Genomic DNA, 15326 nt, shown 5'->3' with positions numbered 1-15326 from the left:
GGCAAATGGCACCTTCTCCAGGAAGGCCTCCTTGACTTTTATTAGTTATCATGCTCTTTCTCCCTTGCAGCCACAGAAGTTTTGTGATAGCATTAAATTTTGTGTGTGTGTGTGTGTGTGTGTGTGTGTGTGTGTGTGTGTGTGTGTCCACCAAAGCCAGAAGAGGACATCAGACTCCCCGGAACTGGAGTCACAGGCATTTTGTAAGCTGTCCAATGTGGGTGCTGGAAACCGAACTCTGGTCATCTGAAAGAGCAGCAATTGCTTTTCTCTGCTGCGCCTTCTCCAGCCAGGGATGTCATTCTCATACGGATTAGTCCTCTCCTGGTGCAAATGGCCCTTGGTTATGCTTCCTGTCCTCGACTCCATACCATAAACTCCTGGAGGGTCGGTCCCTGCCTGACGCCTGGCATATAATCCCCTTTACCAGTAAGGAAGTTAACGGGTAGAGAACAACTGAGTGCGAGTCAGTGCATGATTGCTTGGTATCACTGAAACACAGACACCAGAAGAAAGAGAAAGAAACAGAGCCTGTGTGAGATCACATTGTAACTGGGAGTTGGAGAGAGGATGGTAAGGCATTCCACTGGAGCTTGTGAGTCTGCTGTGTGTGGGGTGCTGGTTCTGATGCTTGAGCCCAGCACCTCACATGTTAGACAAGCACTCCACCCTTGAACCCCAACCCACAGTGTAAGTGTTCTGATGCCGCTGTTGACATGTACAAGGTCAAGAGCATTGAGGGTGGCAGAAAAGATGGTGCGTTCTACCCTTTCCATGTGGTCAACAGGCCTAGCAGCAGAGACACAGGGCTTCCCAACCAACCAGCGTAGACAACTTGCACACAGCAAGTCTCAGCCACACGTGCGTCCTGTTTCAATATACCTGACCAGAGCTCTCCTAAAACAAGGACAAGTTCAATGCCTTCATGGTCCCCATAGCCCACGAGACTCCCATCAGCTACTTTTTCCAGTCAGACACAGAACAGCACTTACCATTTCACCCCTCCCTGCATGTTCTCCCCAGAGTGCCTCTCCCCGAGTTCTGCAGTATCACCCCAGGGCACTGATCGCCGTGCGCATCACCCTTTTACTGGAGTCAGAATTTTACATGCTCAGTGAAGAGCCTTCCTGGTCCCTTTGAAGCTTGTACTCGTTCGCTGAGCAACTGTCCATTTACATCGGTGATATTTATTCATGGAAACGTCTTCTCTTGATGCATGGAAAGGTGGTAAGCGTCATACAAGCTGGGCATAACTCTCCAAACCTCATCTGTCTAAGCCAAGCCTGGGGATGGCTCTGCAGCTGAGGTGCCTGCTGCTCCCACAGAGGACCTGGGTTTGATTCCCGGCGCCCACGTGCTGGCTCACAGGTCTCCCTGACTTCTGCTCCGGGGACAGACTCCCTGTTCCGGTCTCTGTGTATACATCGCAGTGCACGTACAGACGCAGGCAGAAACACTCAACGCATTAAAGCCAAGCCAGTCACCGGCAGCCCATATATTAGCTGTACCTGTTCTAACAGGCTGGATTTTTTTCTCCTAAAACCTTTCCCAACCTCTGAGTTGGGAAAGGAGAACTCTGGGGGACATTCTCAGCATGGCCAGACCATGTAGACAGTCATGGTTAACTCCATCAATCTGAAAGCCGCTCCTAACACCACACAACCATCTGTCTTAGGATTTCTTGGGTGTGATAAAACACCACTGACCAAAGTCAGTGTGGGAAGGAAAAGCCTTACTTCAGCCTTCAACTGTCACATTCCGTCATCTAAGGAAGTCAGAGCAGGAGCTGGCACGGAGGCCACGGAGGGGTGCTGCTTACTGGCTCATTCACCATGCCTTGCTCAGCCTGTGTTCTTATAGCAACCAGGACCACCAGCCCAGGGGTGGCACCACCCATGAGCTGCCAGCCCCCACATCAATTAATAAAAAAGGAAAATGCACCACAGGTCAATCTGGCGAAGCTCTCTCCTCGCAAATGACTCTAGTTTATGCCAAGTTGATACAGAACTAGGTAGCATACTAACATATCTCATGTTCTGTAGAGAGCGGCGCGGCAAAACAAAGATGGCGCCGACATCCAGCCTTGTCTGGATATAAACGACTTACTGCGCATGTGCAGGCTTGTCCCATTGCTAGGGCTCCCTCTAGTGGTGAACAGCGGTACTGCACATGTGCGGTTTATGCACCAGGTGTCAGTTGACCGTTATTATGCTAATGAGGTGATTCACTCTCCGCCAATCCCTGGAGGACAAGTAGTGGGGTGATCCAAGCCCCACCAATCCCTGAGAGATAATTAGCATACTGTTGTCTATATAAGCCGAGCGATTTTGCTGCTCGGGGTCCCTGTTCAAGAGAGCTGTAACACTAAGAAGAGCTGTAACACTAAGAAGAGCTGTAACACAGTAAAGGCTTGTTCGCAGAAGAATCCTGTTGCCGCGCGTCGTTCTTGCTGGCGGGACATTGGGCACGCGACAATGTTCCAGACTCCTATTCTGACAAGGCCAAAGGCACACTGACAGAGACGTCCCAGGGAGAAGACAGAACAGTCTGAAAGGTGTCTCCTTGTGATCTGAGCAGTCTCTCAGTTACATGTGCTACAAACCTGACTCCAGGTGTGGAGTTGCTAAGGGATTGGGGCGGGGGGAGATTAGAGGAGAGCCTGGTGTGAGGTGATGAGGTCTTGGGATGGGTTAACAAGTTTCTCATGGGAGTTCATTCTTGCTCAGTTAGTTCTGTCTGTAACCTAACCTGAATTTCTCATGCTTCCTCTATGCCACGTGATTTCTTCTATATCTGTGCCACATGCTAACCACTGTGAGGGCCTCACTAGAGCTCAAAATACCAGTGCTCTCGAAACTACATGACTTTGAGCTACATAAACTTCTATATAGTGCTCCAGGCTCCAGGTGTTTTGTTATGACAACACAGTGTAGACATTTAGTCAAAGCTACACATGTACAAGTATATACATGTACATACACAGGCCCGCTAATATCTCTGATCCTGTCTTGAAGAGGACAGAGCCAGGAACAACAGGCTTCCTATGCCTTGTTTGCAGTTCACACAGACTGTAGAAAAGTGCCCAGGTTGGTAGCTAGTAACTGAAGTGGAGCTCACTCCAACACATCTCGTCTCTAATTGGATACAGCACCGCAACGATCAGACACATCCAGTCACGTGATGGTTTGTGTTCTCAAAGAGCCCAAGGTCACACGTACCTGCTGTCTGTTCTCTTTGGAATACGGCAACATGGTGGAAACGTGAAACATGACCTCATGCCCTTGGTACACAGTATAGACCGAGTTGATCCCTGTGGTGTTATCTGTAAAACGCAAGGGCAGAGTCAGTGGCCCGGTTTAAATGGGCACGCGGCTGGAGACATGCAGCTCACCGTACACTCTCAAAGACTTGGGCTTATCAGCTGTGGGGAGCGAGAGAGGCTCACCGGAGGTTAACTCTCTACTTCACACGAGGCGCCTTCTCATGCTAAAATCCCTCCCTTCCTGTGGCCCTGGGGGAAGGATACAGTTCACACAAGCTGTGATGAGCACGAAATCAAGGTGAGGTTCTGAAGAACTGAGCAGTGATTAAAGACAGCCTCTGGGGTTGGGGATTTAGCTCAGTGGTAGAGCGCTTGCCTAGGAAGCGCAAGGCCCTGGGTTCGGTCCTCAGCTCCGGAAAGAAAGAACCAAAAAAAAAAAAAAAAAAAAAAGACAGCCTCTGATGTAGATGGACCAGCTTGAGTTCTCACTGGCAAGGACTGACTCCTTTTCCCTCCCCAGATGTAAATCCTTTTCTGTAATTTAATTTTTAAAGCGTGTTACTTAGTGTTTGCATGTGTGCACGTGTGTGCGAGGCTGGGGTCCAATGCAGTGGTGTCTTCACCTGCTCTCCAGCTGATTTTCCTTCACCTCTGGCTGTGGGATTTAGAGCAGTGTTCGCTATATACTGCTGTGTAAGTTCTTCCAAAGCTTGGCAGACTGAACCAAGGACTGATACATATTTTAAAGGGTTATTTATGTTTATTTCATGTGTTTGAGTGTTTTGCCTGCATGGATGCCTGTGCACCATGTGTGTGAAATGCCCATGGAATTCAAGAGGGCACTAGATCCCTTAGAACTGGAGTTATGGACAGTCGTGAGCTGCCATGTGGGTGGTGGGAATTGAACCCAGGTCCTCTGGAAGAGCAGCTAATGCTGTTAAGCACTGAGCCATCTCTCTAGCCCCCTCTATATTTGTTTGTTTATTATTCACTGGTTTGGCTTGAGTAGAGCTAGTGAGCCCCACAAACCCTCCTGCCTCCAACTCCCTAGTGTTGGGATTACAAGCATGCACCCCCACACCTGGCTTTTATTATGGGGTGCTGGAATCAACCTCAAGTCCTCATGCTTACATGGCAAGCACTTTACCAGTGGAGCCATCTCCCCAGATCTCCATGCTGCTTTTGATGTCAGCCTGCTTTTCTCTTATCCTGTTTCTTAATTTGAAAAGCAACACAGGGAAGACTCAGCAAGATGGTCCTTGCAAAGCACTTAACCTGGCAGAAGACCTGGTGAGCAGAAGAGCTCAGGAGATGGTAGTCAGGACTCCTACAGTGAGGCCGAGAGCTGACCATGGTGGTGAGCTCGCAGGTGCTCAGGAACACATCACACACGTGAGAAAGTGTGTTGGGGTAGCTGGTAACCGAGGCCTTTCCACAGCCATCCTCACACATTGCTGCCATGCTCTGACTGTGTGTGCCGCCGGAAGAGGGGCTGTCAGGCAGTCAGGCTACCTGGACAGGAAGTCTGTCACATTTAGGCTACAGGAGCCTGACTTTCTTTGAGACTTGACTGAAGATCAAACAAAATAGCAAACATGGAAGCCCACAATGTGGGGGAAATGCTCCTCAGCTGGAAGCTGACCTAGGGGCTCAAGCCTGAGTTTGCCCTCTCGCCCCCTCCGAACATCCCAGGCTTCCCCTTCCACACCCAGCTGTCCACCCACTACGTCAGGCCAGAGACCCAGGGACCCGCTGAGAATCCTTCTTCCTCTTCATCTCCACTTCTTAATATCATGGGACCCTGTGCCCTCCACCCCAGAGTCCTCTACTTCAGAGCTGGGATTTAAACACTTGTCTCCTGGCCAGCCTGCTGTTCCCCAGCCATGACAGCTCCCCGTCCCCCATTTAGACTGTGGACTCTGGTTCTCTAGGGGCTCCCCTGGCCTGCTCCCTCTAGGTTATCTTCCCCACAGTTCTGCCCTAAGGAGATCTGGCTGCTTTCCTACTCAGTGACAAGCAAGGGGACTTCAAACTCCCTGCAGGGCCACCCCTCCCCTTCTCTAGTCTATACTGCAACCTTCTTGGTCCTTCTGCTCCTTCCAGCCAGACAGCCACTCTCTTGGATTCTAGAACACACCATGTTCTTTCCTGCCTCAGGGACTCCACAGATGCTCCCTGCTTGAAATTCTTTTCTCAGGACTCTCCAACTGTTCCCCACTCATCACTCCACATTCCCCCAGAGAAGTCTTCTGTAATCCCCAGAGTCGGCAAAGTGCCCATGCACTCTCTGCGCCTCCTCAATCCTGTAGGCACCGACTGCCAATCTATTTCATAACCATCATCCGTGCGACGCCTGTGCTATCCAGGGGACTATAGGCTCCTGCAAGGCAGGGATCATGCTGAGCCCAGCCCGGTCCTGGCATACAGATGGTGCTCATTGGTAAAGGCAACTGTGGGACAATGGAGACTTTTGTTGTAAGGCAGCTTTGCTGTGTGACTCTCACTGAGGCAAACTGCACTCGCGACTGTGTTACCAGGTTCTATAACCTCCCGAGATCCCACAACAGATGTGGTCCATCACTGATGGAAATGTCATTCGTTTATGCATTGGCTGATCATGTCTCCTGGTGCTTCCTATGAATTCCAAGGGCTGATTACTCTTCTAAAGCCAAGAACTGGAGTTGATGACCATGCTCATGTTCATGTCATACTGGGGATAACCCTCAGTCTTTCCAGCTTCTGGCTCATATGTTCCCCTCTCTTGTGTATAAGTAACAGAATTTTACTAATTTTGACAAGGGGCATGCTTACTTTTGGTGTCCAGACCGCCACGGTAGCCTGTCCAGCCCTTTAGAGTAATGGTGTCACCGAGGAGATTTAAAAATTTTTGAAAAGCTTCACTTCCAATTTCTGCAAGAAAAGGCACAGATGTCAATTCTCTGATCCTCATTTTCTAACCACTAAGAGGTCACAGATAATGAGATACGGTTGCTGTGCACAGTATCAAAGCATGAGGTCGCATCGCCTCTACCCAAGGGCTATAAGGAAGTCTTGTAATTTTCAGGAACCCAAGAGAAGGAAAACAGAACCAGATGAACCAGGCCTGGGGCGTGCAGAATTGAGGGATGAAGGTGCTATTGTTGCTCTGCCCAATGATAAACAGGGATGGTTATGGAAGACACAAATACAGGAAGAGGATACTGTCTTTATATTCACTCAACCAGAAACAGCAAGGAAGTATCTTACTGTAGAAGTAGGTTTTCTAAGCTCACGTGTGTTCCGCACAGCCTCTGGCTGTGTCTCTAGTGCCCATTGCAGGGACTGGCGAGCTTTAGGTGATCAGTACAATACTGAGCATATGAGTGAAGCTGGTCAAGGACCACCTTATAAAACTCTGTGAACTGCCTCCCGGATTGGAAATTGGTTTCAGTGGTGGGGAAGGGTTCAGTCAGAGGCAGGGGTGCAGGGGGGATGCTCACCATTGCTGAACATCTCGTCGTCTGTGAGCTGCCCATCTTTGGCAAAAAGAACCCCAAATTTGAAATTCACAGAGCCCTTACAAGGAGACAGCAAAAGACACCCCAGTTAGTTTCACCGCTAAAGCGCACCTAGTTGTAAGCCAGTGTTTGCCATTTAGGATCACTGTAGTCACTGGAGTGGGCACTTGGGGGATCCTTTCCTCCCATTGGCCCCAGTACTGACCGATGTTAACATGAGTCACTCATTTTTTGTAGGTTACACAATAGTGTACAGGTGAGGTGATCCGTGTTTGTTTCACTTAATCCAATTGTAATTTCACTACTGACAGCATCAGTGCAGGGGCATTGTGGTGCTTCTGACAAATGGCCCCAGGCACCCAAGGTCTGTACCATGTTCTGACCTACGCATCAGCAGCAGTTCCAAGAAGAGCAGGGAGCTAATTGTAACTGAGAGCCAAACATAACAATCTTAGGCTGACGTCTGGTAGGCTCTTCTAGAAATAGATATGGAAATTGTGGGCAATTTATACTAAGAGCTCACTCCCCCATTGCTGCAGACATTTACTCTGAACAAGTCCAGATGTGCCAATGAAGCCAAAGCAAGCAGCGGCTATTCCCAGTCTGAGTTTCTAATTCTCCACTATGTGGATGACTGATACAATCTGACCCTGTGGAAATGACAAACACCAATGGAAGACAGTAGCTGCTTCAGGGAAGAGAGGTAGACAGAGGGAAGGAGTCAGGGAGCAGGAAATAAGGTCTCAAACTGTTACTTTTTGAAGACTTGGTTATTATTTATGTGTTTGTATTACCATAATTCATTGTCACACTGTATTATGTGGAGGTTATAGTCACCATGCAAGTGCAGGTACCCTCAGAGGCCAGAAGACAGTACTGGATCCCTTGGAACTGGGGTTACAGGCAGTTATGGATTACTGGATGTGAGTGCTGGGATCCAAATCTGGGTTCTCTGTAAGAGCAGCGCATGTTCTTAGTTACTGAGGCATCACTCCAGCCCCTCAACTCTATGGTTTTAATAACTTTGCCCTTAATCTGGGCAGGGGATTTGTATATTATCCTCTATTCTCTGTGGATGCCTGAATTAGTTAATAAATAAAGAGTCCATTGTTGGAAGAGTATCAATACCACAAGGTTGTCTGACCCATCACTAAATGAAGGGTTCTGGATGTTGGTAGTTAAGGTGTTGGTGGTCAGTGGGGTCAGGGGTGAGAGGTCAAAGCAAGGGTGTTGGGATTCAGAGGTTGAATGCTAAAAGTAAGGCTCTGAAAGCCCAGCCTGAGCTGGTGGCTCGATGACTAAAGTACTCACCACAGGTGCCAAGAACTGGGATTCGGATCCCTAGAACCCACAGAAATGCCTGGTATGTTTGGTAAGGTGCCTGCCATTCTAGTTCAGGAAGGCAGAGAAAGGGGCAGAACAAGCTGGCTAACAAAAGTGGACATATCAGGGAGATCCTGCCTCAATGAATAAGGTAGAAGAGGGATAGTGGAAGAGTCCTGACATCAACCGAGGCATCCATATGTGTGAGTATGTGAAGCCACACATGCACACACAGCATATACACATACAGCATATGAAGAGAAGGATCTGAAAACCCAGGTCTGAGGTTTGTGCTTCTAAATTCCCCTCTGTCCCCAGTACACCTGGGAGACAGATTCACGTCCTTCTGTAACAGTGGCTTTCTAGATAGACACATAAGCAGGGAGGGCATTTCCGCCTGAATACTGAATACCGGATACTGGAACTCTCCCCAGTTCTTGGGGGTGATGTTCTTTCCTCCTGGGCAAGCCTCAGTTCCACTGACAACTTTCAGAGAGGCCATCTCTCCCTGCCGCTCTACTCTTTACACCACCATCCCCACTGTATTCTGACCTTGAACAGGTACATGTATGTATCTGTTTCCCTCTAGGATCACACACACTTTACTACTGAATCTGCAGGGCAGAGCAAAAGGCTGGGCAGTGAGGAAGACAGACAGGTGTGACTCAGCAGCTGTGTATAAGCAGCAAGAAAAACAGCCAAGCTGGACAGAAGCACTTGCTTTTTATCAGCTGCTCAGGTTTCAGTGCTTTGTTTTTTTGTAGATTTTTAAAGGCTTATTTTTATATGTTTATTATTTTAAATTGTGTGTGTGTGTGTGTGTGTGTGTGTGTGTGTGTGTGTGTGTGTGTGTGTACATGAGGTTCTGTGAGCTGGGAATGTAACTCAGGTCCTGTGAGGACAGCATAACACTCTTAACCCCAAGCCATCTCTCCAGCCCCAATTTCTGTAGTTTTGTCAGGACTTTGACCTCTTTTGGGTTTCTATGGCCATCAAGTTTCTTCTTTTTTTGGAGCGATGACAGCAGTCACACATCTCTAAGATGCTGGCACCTCTTCTGTTTCTGAACCCTCATAAAAAGCAGTCACAGCAATGTGTAGTCTAGCAGACAGCCAGCCCTTTTGGAGTAATCACGAGAGGACTGAAGCAGTGAGGCAATGGCCCTCTATACTTGGTGTCCAGCTTGACAGCATCAGGAGCCCTGGAGGGGTTGCTAGGAGACAACTGGCTCCCAGCCCAGTGTTCCAAGCTCAGGAAGTAGGTCTGGCATCTGGCTTGGAAGTTTGCATCAAAAAGATTTCCCTGAGATGTTCTCACTGCTGGTCCTGGAAACAGACTCTAAGAACCAGTGAACAAAAAGAACTGACTGGGAGGCTTCCAGGAAGCCTGGGATTGGGTCCAACGGAGCCAGCAGACAGTAAGGATAGGGCAGGGGATTAGGTATATATACTAGCAGCTCAGGACCAGAAAGGACACACAGGCCACAGACAGCGAAGTCCAGGAACAAGAGATTTGGCCGTAAATGAACAGCGGGCAGACCTGGGATCTAGGTCTTTTGACTCTTTCCAATAGCATGACAGTATTCACAGGACAGGTCTGCACTGAGCAAAGCTGAGACCACAGGCAGAGATGTCAGTGGCCAATTCTATGAAACTTCATGGGGATATTCTGAGACTGGCAGCATGATACCAGTACCCTGGCTGAGGCCTTGGAGGGGATGGAGTTGTGAAATGTGTTACTGGGTCAGGCTGAAGCAGTACAAGGTCACTGGGCAAGGAGGATGCAGGATGGGGATTATCTAGGTACCCTGGAATGATAAGATTTTCCTTCTTCGAGGTCACCTATAGGGACAAGAGCATGATTCCAGGTTTGCCATGATGAACCTGGCCTGCATCTCTTTTTATCTGCTGTCCAGCTGTTAATACTCCATAAAGAGCCCCAGTTTAAATGAGAAATTACACAGAACCTTCTGCTTCAGGTGGACATTTCAGGAATGTTGTCATAGGGTTCTCTGGTACTTTAAATATGCTTGGTTCAGGGAGTGGCACTATAAGGAGGTGTGGCCTTGTTGGAGTGGGTGTGGCTTTGCTGGAGTAGGTGTGGTCTTGTTGGAGGAAGTGTGTCACTGTGGGGGCGGGCTTTGAGAGCCTCCTCCTAGCTTCCTAAGGATCCATCCAGTCTTCTCCTGGTTATAGCTGGATCAAGGTGTAGAACTCTCAGCTCTTTCTCCAGCACCATTTCTGCCTGGAAGCTGCTATGCATCCTGCTATGATGACAATGGACTGAACCTCTGACACTGTAAGCCAGCCCCAATCAAATGTCCCAATATGAGTTGCCTTGGTCACGGTGTCTCTTCACAGCCATGGAAACCCTAACTAAGACAGGATCTCTTGAAATAACCTGGTGCCTGAGGCTTCTCAGATGATATCCACGTTGACTAGAAAGCACTCATCTGTTTTCAGAAACCAGGGTCAACCTAGTGAGCTGTCTTATACTTTAGGAGAGGTGGTTTGATCTGGGACTACCTATGAGAGGCCATTTGAGTTGTCATCTTCTGGCTCTGGGTACTGAACATGGCTTTACCATGCATGCTAGGCGCATACTCTACCACTGAGCTCCAACCCCCAGTGGACTACTTTGGAAGAAGCCACTATTCACATCAGCGCTTCATGAGCTCTGGATTTGGAGGGATGTAGGGAGCTTTCTAGGTCCCAGGTTCAGTCTGGGCCACCAGAGGAAGCTGCCTATTGGAGAGTTAAGGTACTGATTTTCTCAGGACACAGTCCTGCTCAGACACACAAACAGGCCACATTTGTCATTTATATTTATTTAAAAGTTAAAATATTTATTTTTATTTTATGCATATATTTGTTTGCCTGCCTATATGTGTACTACATGTGTGCTTTGTACCTATGGTGTCCCTGGAACCGGATTCACAGATGGTTGTAAGTCACTGTGTGGGTGCCAGGAACTGTGGACTCAAGTCTTCTGTAAAAGCAGCCAGTGCTCTTAACTGCTGACCCACCTCTCCAGCCCCTACTTCTAATTTTATCTATGGAATTAATACTCCAAATTATATTCCTTTTTAGAAAAGTGAAATCTGAGCAGAAAGTTCTAATGAATCCAGAAGAACCATTGGAACTGAGGAAGGATGGCCTTATTTAAGACAGCAGGGCTGGGTCCTTGATACTGTTGCTTGGTCAGTGTCCTGGCTTGTATTATGTCAACTTGACACAGCCAGAGTCACCTGAAAGGAGGGGGCCTTCACTGAGAAAGGACATCCATAAGATTTAGCTGTAAGTCATTTTCTTAATAGTGATTGTGGGAGAGGGCCCATCTCACTGTGGGTGGCGCCACCCATGGGCTGTTGGTCCTGAGTTCTATAAGAAAGCAGGCTGAGCAAGCCATGATAGGCAAGCCAGTAATAAACAGCAACCCTCCATGGCTTCTACATCAGCTCCTGCCCTCTCTGAGTCCCTGCCCTGACTTCCTTCAATGATGGTCAGTGATGTGTAAGCATGAGAGATAAACCGTTTCCTTGCCAACTTCTGGTCATCACGTTTATCACTAGCCAAGACATACGGCCTTTTGTAGGTTTGGGGTTCTGCCTGTTCACAGCTCACTGGTTTACCTGTGTGTACTGCAGCACAAGACACTGAATCTCCCGTGGGGATGCCAGTCTGTGCAGTCATGAACACATAAAACATGGGCATCACGTCACCAGCTTCACTTTACTAAGTAGCTAATCTCTCAGGAACATCACCACTGCTCCTTACTAGGCTTCCCCCGCCCATCATCACAACTCACGGTTTACCACTAGAATGGACTAGAGTCAAGGTCAATGCTCCCAACTGATTCTAGCTGTGGGATTAAATGGGAACGCTTGGGCCACTCATCTCTCAGAAAGCTCCCATGAATGATGACCTCTGCTCACCCCTTCCCAAGTTATCAACAAGAGACATTTGCCTCTTCAAGCAAACAGTCCCTTAGTAAAGAGACAAAATTGAGATCTGGCCTGTACAGTGTAGGCCAGAAATGAACCAGATGCTGCCACCACATTGGAGTGCTCATAACAAGTGCACTGCAACACATCTGAATTCAGGGCATTTTATAAAGATGTGTCAGCTAGGTGAGGTGACAGATTAGGCTTGGGGTATCAGGGAAATGGAGGAGTCAGGATTTTACTGAGTTTGACCCAAACAACTAGATAAATGATATTTCCATTTCTGCTGTGGGTAATATACTCAGTTATCTGGTGATAACATGCTGTATATTTCTCTTTCTCACACACACACAGGTGAACAGTCACATGCACACACCTACTCGCACACACTTAAAACGGGAGTAACAGAACAAAGCCTGCAGACATCTAATGCATAGGCATCCTACTAGATGGAAATGAGCCCCTCTGTACAATACATTCATAGATGTATGCAGATTTAAGTAAATTTTTCTATTTATAGATGGCTGTATGGAAAATTCTTCAGGAGACCTTGGAAAGCCCATTTAGCCAAACCTCTTTGTGAGAACGAGCTCATACTGCAAATGCACAGAAGTCTGACTCAGGGAGAAGGCTGTGCTCGCAGTGAAGGTGACAGAGAATAAATATGTTCATAAACCACTTACCTCTTGCTCTTCCAGAACCAGCAAGTCCTGTCAAGCAAAGATTCAGAAGTTATGTTTATGTCACAGTAATTAGTGGATTTTGGCTTTCTGTGAAAGCCAAGCATGACATAGTCACATGATTTGATGTTATGATGTTTTGGAAATAATAGAAGTTGGTTATGGGATCTCTCTTTAAGGGAAACAAAATCAAAAGTAAACAACAACAGAAAACAAAACTCTGGCTGGACACACATCCCTCAGGGATCTCTGACGGACAGTGGTGCTCACCCTCCCTGAATCAAGCACACTTCCTACTTCAAGACAAAACTTCTTTAAAAGGAGACAACATTGAGAAACAGAGAGCTCAACACCGGTGTCAAAGGCTGATAGCCAGGGTAGATGTTGGTTCACACACATCCCGTTACTTGCCCAACACCTAGTCAGGTGCCTGAAGAGACCTTCTCCTAAGATCAAATGGGGCACGGTGACCCTAAAGAAGCCTGGCTTTGAGTCCTTGCTCTGCTCCCTCCAGCTGTGCTTGGGTACAGATTATTTGACCTGTGTCTATTCCTTACTCATGGTTCAAGGATAAGCAGGTCACTATGGAGAATGACAGGGTGAGAGTGGGGAATGCCTTTCATACGACTTCAGGCCACCTTCCCATCTCACGCCCAGTTACTTCACAGTAAACTCCTGAAGAAGCTGGTGAGCGGATACCAAAGATTCTCATAGAGGTCACTGGGTGAGTGCAGGTGGGGAAGGTGGATCCTGGAAAGTCACAGCTGCTGGCTGGTGAGAACAGAGAGGAAGAGGTCCAGGAGAGAGGTGGATGAGGCTAAGGGACCCTCATCCTCTGTATCAACCGGGGAGCTGACAGTTCCTAAAGAGGTATGCAAGTCACACAAAATCCTCCATTTTTGGTAACATAAGGGCTCTTTTGTTCAGAATTCAGCCATCTGAATCCCAGGAAAAAAAACAAGCCTGCTCTGTGTTTTAGACTTTGAGACACATTTCATATTTGCATGCCATTACACACTTCACTGAAAGATACTCTCTTCCAGAATTTCCTTTGATGGCAACCACCCAGCCATGCAGCCCCTCATTCCAGAATTACAGGTAAGGAATTGGCGATTCAGTGGCCCAGGTTAAGGTCACATGGTCTGGTTCTTCTGACACCTGCAAGGGCACAGCCAAGGTGAATGAGACACAGGGACTTCCCAACTGCCTTTAGTCCAGCAGGCCTCAGAACTGGGGCATTTGGCTACAGCCCCTGGCCTGGTGACAGGACTTTCCTCAGTGGCCAGGCTCTGGGAGCAGCCTTGCAACAGGAGTCCCCAGGGTCTCAACATTCAGCCCTGGCAGCAGGAGGGATGCCACGGGCCACCAGGCCACACTTCCTCTTGCAGCCTCCTTGCTTTGGATTCTATCTGCTTAGGAGAGGGTGCTCCTGCCAGGCATTGTCGTCTACCAATGTCCCACTCAACAGCATCAAAATTGTAAAAAAACTTTCATTTCTGGATTTGTGGGTACCAACTAGGTCTCTTTTTGTTGTTTTCCAGTTTGTAATTTCATCCTGGAAGGTCTATTTTATATCAGTAATGGTGTTTCTTAGTATAGTTCTGTTGATGATTATTCTTTGTGTCTGTTTATACATGTTTGTTACATACATATGTACATATGTAGACACGTGTGTGCCACAGATTGTATGTGATGCCAGAAGATAAGCTGTGGTGCTGGTTCTCATGTTCTACATCGTCTGAAACTGGCTGTCCTATTGTTTCCACCGTGACAGGCTAGCTGTCCCACAGGCCTCTGAAGATCCGCCCGTCTCTGCCTTTCATTGTGCTGTAGGAGTGCTGGGACTGTGAACTATGACTTTAGCTACTGCTTTAAGTGGGCTCTGGGGATCTGAAATCAGTCTTCAAACTTGTGCCAGCTCCTGGTATTGTCTTTTATGGAATTTTGATTTTGATTATTAGTTTGTTGCTAATGTTAAGTTCTAAAAAAACCAAAATATTAGATTTAAGAGTGCATGGTTTTCCAGGCAGTGGTGGTGCACACCTTTAATCTCAGCATCTCTAAGTTTCAGGCCAGCTGGACTACAGAGGGAATTCCAGGACAGCCAGGGCTACACACAGGAACCCTGTTTCCAAAACCAAATTGGTTTTACATGTACTTAAAAAGCCAAGAAGTGCTTTAAAGTTGAGGTTTCCTTCTGTATGTTCTTATTTATCCACAGTCATCAGGAAAAGTTAGCTTCAATATCTAGATGCAAAGGTGGTGGAGAGGGGAGGAAGACAACACACGCCCACCTCTCCCACTTCTCCAAAGCCAACTTAATCACACACCACGCATCGCCTCTGGGAGGATTCGGGTCACGAAAAAACACCACTGCATCCTAGCAAGGAGAGGTAGAGGGACAGCGCCTTCCTGCTCACCCCGAGGCTGGTTCAGCTACTGTTCACCCGTGAGTCCTGTGACTGACAGGGTTTCTAACAGTCATGTGTGGAAGCTGGGGACAGCTCTGAGAGTGTGACTGTAGTGAGAGAAAGGCACCCCGGCAGCTCCTCCAGGACTTTGGGGTGGGGCCTTTGGAGTGGGCTGGTCAAGGTGACGAGAGGGAATGAAGCAAGAACCGG

General features: G+C 47.9%; 1 protein-coding gene across 7 annotated transcripts in view; it reads right to left on the bottom strand.

Annotated features, from left to right (window-relative positions):
• Garnl3 (GTPase activating Rap/RanGAP domain like 3) overlaps nt 1-15326 on the bottom strand; it is a 140690-nt gene that overhangs the window by 44506 nt on the left and 80858 nt on the right. For all 7 annotated transcript variants that reach the window (XM_032902709.1, XM_032902711.1, XM_032902710.1 and 4 more), the window contains 4 exons: nt 12709-12735; nt 6742-6817; nt 6074-6172; nt 3219-3322 (listed from right to left, as the gene is read on the bottom strand). In XM_032902709.1, the coding sequence (XP_032758600.1) occupies nt 3219-3322; nt 6074-6172; nt 6742-6817; nt 12709-12735 (306 nt within the window). The remainder of the gene's footprint in view (nt 1-3218; nt 3323-6073; nt 6173-6741; nt 6818-12708; nt 12736-15326) is intronic.

The sequence above is a fragment of the Rattus rattus genome, chromosome 5 (assembly GCF_011064425.1).
Source record: "Rattus rattus isolate New Zealand chromosome 5, Rrattus_CSIRO_v1, whole genome shotgun sequence".
Taxonomy (NCBI): Eukaryota; Metazoa; Chordata; class Mammalia; order Rodentia; family Muridae; genus Rattus; species Rattus rattus.
This window is presented reverse-complemented; position numbering and strand designations above follow the sequence as displayed.